This window comes from Aricia agestis, chromosome 7 (assembly GCF_905147365.1).
Source record: "Aricia agestis chromosome 7, ilAriAges1.1, whole genome shotgun sequence".
Lineage (NCBI taxonomy): Eukaryota > Metazoa > Arthropoda > Insecta > Lepidoptera > Lycaenidae > Aricia > Aricia agestis.
The window spans coordinates 13,071,323-13,078,523 of record NC_056412.1 but is presented as its reverse complement, the minus strand read 5'-3'; the positions used below and the strand labels follow the sequence as shown (position 1 = coordinate 13,078,523).

The following is a 7,201-nucleotide window of genomic DNA, read 5'->3' as shown; positions in this document are numbered from 1 at the left end:
CGGCGACCGGTGGGCAATGTGTGGAGGAAGGTGTGGGCAATTGAATGTCTGAACGTATCGTCATTTAAAGTAGTAGTAGACTTGTTAATACCCCTGTTAAATCTAGCCCCCTCTCCCCTATAAATATAAAGAATAGATAAAAATCTATTCTCAGGCTTAACGAATGCATAATTTGATTATAAAATATATGAGAGTAAAGGAATAGAGAGTGCTCTTGTGTACTGCGCACACACTTGGGCACTATAAAATTACTCCTGGGTACCTGGCCTGGTTTCAATAAAATGGGCGACCTTCACCGAAACCGGTGTGGGGGGTATTATTAATGTGATTATCGTATATAGTAGGGTAATGGCTCAAAAACTACAAAAAATACCTGTTTCTCATTAAAATAAATTATATTTCACAACTCTTTTGTTTGCTTGTACTCCACAAAATTACAATTTCAATTTGAATCACTATCACTCCCCGAATAATTAGCTAACAGTGATAATCCTCCTGATTGTGACGGCTTTTCTTCTTTTATCTTCTCTGATTGTGAAGTTTCTTCTTTTTCAATCTTAACCTGATTCAATGGTGGTTGTGCTGATTTTTTTACCACGAGATTTGATAATGTTGTCTTCTTTGATAGTACACCAATACTCTTATTCCATGTTTCATTTTTAGTAGTGCTAATTTTTGCAACATTGATATTGTCTTTTGTATCTGTTTTCGTAATTTTTACACTAGGTTCTCCCTCTGTCACCTCCTCAATTATTTCTTCGGTCACAATTTTGTGCTTTGTAGATGGATTATTGAATTTAACTGACCTGAAAAAATAAATAAAAAAATCCATAAAAAATGCAGTAAAGTCTGGATAGTATTAGTAAAGTTCTCTGAAATTATAAATTTGAATTATAAAATTTTACATAGCTTATTTTTCTTTTACAGAGCTTGATATAATTTTTATTACTTATCACATTTTAAAAAGAATATAGTGGTATAACTTGGTTTTAATTAACAGAAAACAGGATAGCTTTCTTTGATTTACAGTAGGGCATCGGTAATACGGACTCCCGCTTGTTTGGTGATCGCTGGTTAGGTTAAAAATTCTTTAGTTCCTTTAATAAAACAGATGCTTACAAACATAAACGTGAGTTTTATTAACATTAAATATGGGAATTAAATATTGCATACTATAATCTGGACGCTTCGATAATTCGAAAAGGGTCTCGTTTTTGCCTCTCTGGATTAACGAGGCCCTTCACACTATGAAATAAACAATAAAAATCTGCCAAGTGCGAGTCGGACTTGCGCACGAAGGGTTCCGTACTGATACAGAGCACATAGGCTAAAAATTGTGTTTTTTGTATGGGAGCCCCCCTTAAATTTTTATTTTATTTTAATATTATTATTAAATACTAAAGTACATATATAACAAAAGAATGTGTGAAAAATTCAAGTGTCTACCTCTTCCCTTTATAGATATAGAGCGAAAAAGGCCGAAAAAAATCACGTTTTTTGTATGGGAGCCCCCCTTAAATATTAATTTTATTTTGTTTTCAGTATTTGTTGTTATAGCGGCAAAAGATATACACAATCTGTGAAAATTTCAGAAGGTTAGCTATAGCGGTTCTTGACATACAGCCTGGAGACAGACAGACGAACAGACAATGAAGTCTTAGTAATAGGGTCCCATTTTTACCCTTTGGATACGGAACTGTAAAAATTAAACAACATACTTGATAAACTCATTGTCTTCCTTTTCTTCCCTGGCTTTTCTTTCTTCTGGTGTTTCGGGTTGATACTGTTTCAACATACTCTCATAATCCACCGACCTCTGTCGTCGATTCAACTCCTTCAACTCTTCAAGACTTTCTAACAGCTCTATCTCTTGTCTTGATTGTTCTGTTCTATACTCTGCAATTGAAAGGTAATAGTATTTTATTATCATAAACACAAAACTAAAATATCACTAATAATATCTAGAATAACAATTAAATTTTAAAACTACATTATAAGTTTATGTTTTGTGTATTTAGATAGTAGCTGTAGCCCATGTTGCCATTTCAGGGGGTTTGCATGAGTTGATTATTGTAAAACTACTACTGTGTCTTCACTAGACAACTCACTTAGCCCTTAAACAAAATTGCCTTGCAGCCTCACCAAAATGCCATTGGTGCAGTGGTTTTTTGGCATTCAAAAGTCTACTATATCCAACATTCCTTTTAAAACTAATAATCTTTAGTCTTTAATGATACAATTAATAAAAAGAGGATGTAGTTATATAAAGTTTAGAAATAAATATTAGATTTAGAAACTATTTAACCAACTTTGTGGAGTGTGGACTGTGGACAACAGTGAGTGACACAAGGAGATAGGCTCCTATTTATTGCAGAAAAATGTAAAGCTTCTTGGGGTAAATGTGAAACCCTTTTACTAATAGAAAGTCTCCCACAACATCTATAATCAAAACAAATATTGCAGTTTAAGGGGCTCCTGCACCGGGAGCAATTACATGTAATGTACAGAGTTAAGCAATACATCAGTGAAGGAGGAGAACCGATCATTACAATGCACACCTTGTAATAATACATAATTTGACATAACTTGTAACCTATAATTAGACATTACATGAGAATGGTCGTCGGTCAGGGAGATAGTAAAGTAAAATGCAGTGTTTCCCAACCTTTTTCTGCCACGGACCCCTAGGAAATAATGTACAGTTTTTAGGGACCCCCTTAATGAAATAAACAGCAAAAAAATCTGAATTTGTATGGTCCAGAGACGACACCGTGGACCCCCATTATATACTCTGGACTCAGACCACAGGTTGGGAAACACTGGTATAATGTAATGCTCAGTAGAATCTATTATAATGTTACAATAAGGGAGCACCTTTAGATGGTGTAAATAATTATTCTGGCAAATTAATAATATTTTCTTCAATAGTGACTCAACTTACCCAATAATTTCATAGGATTATTTGCTTCTTCCTCTTTCTGTTCTTCCTCTTCCCGCTTGGCTTGTTCTTCTGCTAACTTTAAAGCCATAAAGTTCCTGGTGGCCCCAGCTTCTATTTCATAATCTGTATTCTTAGGGTCTGTTTTGAATGAAATTTCTTGTAGACAGCGAGTACACTGAAATTGGATAAAAACGTTTTTTTATTATAGTAATATAGTATTTAGTTGCATAAAAATAATTTTCTTGCTGTCCAGTATAAATGTGCTTAAACATTATGTTAATTTTTTTATGTTTTTCCTAAAATTTCAAGAAAGATGTTGTATTGTGTCACTCGTTATATATGAAAAATTCCTTTAAAATATTGGGTATGATATTTCCTTCCTCATAATTAACATTTATTACTATACTCACTTTGATATAGAATCTGTATATTCTTATTCCCAAATAATCTTCGTTTTCAACATCCTCTTTTCTTGCGTTGAACTTTTTTCCCTTGTAAATATACTCCCCACAAGTAGCGCATCTCATGTTGAAAGGTGCCATTAGACGAACAGTATATTGACGGTTTTTCGCCAATTTCATGCGAGGGATTTTTGATGGATCAAAATCCGGGGGATAATATTTCTAAAACAAATAAAGCGTGATACCTATAATTTAGCCTAGGGGAATTATAATCGGAAGGAAAAAGTAAGCACAAGCAATACTTACATTTAAAACCTTTCTTTCAGACATTTTTGGATATGGGTTTTATTATGCTGCTATAAAAAGATTTTAACAAAGATAAATTACCACTAATTCAACTTATTGAATACAAAATAAAAATTATTTTTCCAAGAGTTAACCAAAACTAGACCAAAACACAACGAAACTAACCTCACAATCACTACATGACAGTTGACACTTGAGTCTTTTCTTTTTCTTATAACGGCGCTCGGCTTTTTTAACCGACTTCCAAAAAGGAGAAGGTTACTCAATTCGACCTATGTTATTTTTTTTATGTTTATTCGCAGATATCTCCGCCGTTTGTGGACCGATTTTCAAAATTCTTTTGTTGTTGTATAGCATACAGCCGTCATTTGGTACAATGGTCACCAAAGTGGTGATCTGATGATGCAATCCATGGGGAATCGAGGGGACTCCTTGAAATTTATATTGAAATATCTAGTGATTTTAACTTTTTCTGAAGGATTATGTGCATACACTTCCAAAAAGTAACATTTTGCACCAGTGTATACCCTGGTTCCGAAGGTGCTGTACAGAACTCTTGAATCTAAGTTGAAACAAGTTCGGGGGGTTCGGCGTTGTTTTAAAAACGGGAAGCATATACTACAATGCAAATTATTTCATCATCATCATCATCATCAACAGTACTATACTAAGTTATTAATTAAAGTGTATATCATAACGAAATTATTGTAATCTCAACTAAACATACAGATTTCGAGTATCATTTGATAAATATGCGGGGGGCCTTGCCCCCGCCCCCTACATGGGGGGGCGCAGCCCCCTCAAACCCGCCCCCCTCCTAGAAATGTTGCTTATGATATGACACAATCTATACTTAATATTATAAATGCGAAAGTATCTCTGTCTGTCTGTTTGTCTCGCTTTCAAGCCAAAACTACTGAACCGATTGTAATGAAATTTTGTACACAGATAGTCTAAAGCCTGAGAAAAGACATAGGCTACTTTTTGACTGGAAAAAGGGGTTGTAAGGGGGTGAAAATGCGTAAATTTGTTCAAATTAAGTTAGTTCCAAAAATTCATAACAGATGGCGCCAAGAGTCGCCTAGATCGCGATATCGCTTGCTCATATATGTATTTCTATAAGAGGTGGTACCATGTTGAGCTATATTTTTCGATTTTTTCCGATCTTTCGATTGTTATACACGAACTCACCTACCAACATAGATATCAGAAAAAACAGCCTACCAATAATAAATACTAAATAGTTTATGGGCAAAGCTAAAGTTGTGTAATGCAGCTAAGTTGTATAAAGCTAAATAAGCTTTAAAATTTGGTATAAAAAACTTTAATTTAAAAAAAAATATATTATGTGCACACTGCACTGTTTTGGGTATTTTGATTTAAGGGGTACCAGGGTTTTAAAAAGCATTTGACAGCAAGTTTGTTGACACCGCCACAGTATAGCAATATTATACTCCACTCGGGCTAACTTGTCGCTAGCGGTCATTGACTCCCTGTCAAAACTTGTCATTTTCCATATAAAACCACGATTGACAATATCTGACACTTCATTGTCAATCGCGGTTTATATGGAAAATGACAAGTTTTTGACAGGGAGTCAACGACCGCTAGCAACAAGTTAGCCCGAGTGAAGTATAGTCCCTACAGTAACGAAACGCCTTTGATCCAGTAGCACGATGCCGCCACCGATGTAGGTACCGAGCAGATATGCCAGGGTTGCCACGGAACGGGAAATAAAATAAAAATAAAATATTGTGCTTGTAATGCAAATGTTATCATTTAATCTGTTTAATCAGCGTGTTATATTTACATATTTTGTCGTGTACCAAGTGTACCAAGACTACTCATCGTTTGTCATCAGTGTTCGCAGCGCCGGAGCGGAGCACAGGCGTACCAGTTTTCTGTCTCCGATACCAGTTTTCGATACAAGGATTTCCAAGTGGCCGTCTAACATCCCTGTTCAAAACTTTTATTACGTGCGCGGTAAGGGCGGTCCAAAGGACAAAATGTTACACTTTGGTGTGTGTCCCTAGCTAGGTAAGTACTAATTAGTATGTAACAGGGTATTTGACAGATTTTTAATTTATTCTATATTGTTTCTCTCCTTGTCACACTTCTTACAACGTAAACAATAAAACAGAGATGCAAAAAAGTGCCACCAAGGCCAACACAATATTAGTGTAAACTGTGAGCCGATATTTATGAAAATTTAAATCCTTTTTGTTTTTTGAATCAGATTTACGTCCGTACACTGAACATTTATTATAATATCCCGTTGTTTATAAGATAAGTTATCGTTTTACAACACAAAATTCGTAGACAACGCGCCAACGTCACCCCTGTGCGCGCAGGTATACAAACTCCGCGAGTTTGTATACGCGGGCCCGCGCCGCCCGCTTCCCCGCGGGTACCCCTCCGTTGCTCTGCGCAAGTACATTCGTTTCACTACTGTAGGGATATGTCATATTGCTATACTGTGACACCGCGCGCTATAAACTGAAGTCCACGCGGACGAAGTCACGGGCAACAGCTAGTGGGACTATAAAAGGAGAAATTTATCCATCTCAGAGAATCATATTGTGAATCATAATATGATTCATTTTTTTTAAATCGCAAAATGCAAGTCTGCTTGCAATTCATGTCTAGTAATTCGTACTAATTTGACATTTCTCAGTTTGACAGTTTTGACAATTCATTTGCTGAATAATTGATTGAGAGAAATTGCTAAATGTGACCATTTTAGCCCCACTGTTAACTTCCAGAACCTAAATCAACAGGTTTCATAAGTTCACTAAAGCAAAGATATAAAAATGCAATTTTCACAAATTAACGGATTAACGATTAACGTTAACTTGCGTTAATTATTTCGAAATGTAACGCTTTAACGTTTAACGAAGTTTACTTTTTTTGTAGCGGATTAACGATTAACGAAGTTAATAGGATACACCAGGGGCTAGATATATGAAAAAAAAGTACGTGTAACAGCTATAGTCTCCTTTATATAGTCTCCTTTACCTCAAGCCTATACCGCAGAACGCGATAGAGACAACTGCAGAAAATCAACGATTCGTTGTCCCCTGATTCCTTCTCCAAAACTTAACCGATTTAAGTTCTTTTTTCATTAAAGATTAAGAGGAGTCCACACCGCCGTTTTTCCATGTTACGTTGTAGGGTTGCTGAGGATTCCTCTTCCGCTTCCTCATAATGAGGAAGTTCCGCAATATTTTAGGTTCTTCATCCGTTACCGCATCCTCATAAATAAAAATAAAAAATCCTTTTCCGCTATCGCTTCCTCAAAATTTAAGAGGAATTTATGAGGAATTTCACTGCGCATGCGCGTCGCCTACGGCGTATCCAATCATGGCAACGCACACGCCAGAGCGCGACAATTGTATCATTCACTCATCTTAATAAAAACGGGACCCTATTACTGAGACTTCGATGTCTGTCCGTCTGTCTGTCTGTCTCCAAACTTTATCTCAAGAACGGCTATAGCTAGCCTTCTGAAATTTTCACAGATTGTGTATTTTTGTTGCCGCTATAACAACAAATA

The 7,201-nt window shown here is 35.8% G+C and overlaps 1 protein-coding gene across 1 annotated transcript; it reads right to left on the bottom strand.

Moving 5' to 3' along the window:
* Nucleotides 1-370: 370 nt before the first annotated feature.
* LOC121728783 (splicing factor YJU2) lies at nucleotides 371-3,810 on the bottom strand. The gene is made up of 5 exons (XM_042117057.1): nucleotides 3,649-3,810; nucleotides 3,352-3,564; nucleotides 2,942-3,116; nucleotides 1,719-1,896; nucleotides 371-806 (listed from the first exon to the last, which is right to left on the bottom strand). The coding sequence occupies exons 1-5, from the start codon at nucleotides 3,670-3,672 to the stop codon at nucleotides 443-445; spliced, it is 954 nt and encodes a 317-aa protein (XP_041972991.1). The 5' UTR covers nucleotides 3,673-3,810; the 3' UTR covers nucleotides 371-442.
* Nucleotides 3,811-7,201: the final 3,391 nt, after the last annotated feature.

What these genes read in the sequence shown, in the direction of transcription:
- LOC121728783 (XM_042117057.1), bottom strand. Translation starts at nt 3,672, where the DNA reads ATGTCTGAAAGAAAGGTTTTAAAT. An exon ending in TATACAGATTCTATATCAAA is followed by an intron (nt 3,117 to 3,351) that starts GTGAGTATAGTA and finishes ATCCAATTTCAG; the next exon opens with TGTACTCGCTGTCTACAAGA. An exon ending in GAAGACAATGAGTTTATCAA is followed by an intron (nt 807 to 1,718) that starts GTATGTTGTTTA and finishes TTATTTTTTCAG; the next exon opens with GTCAGTTAAATTCAATAATC.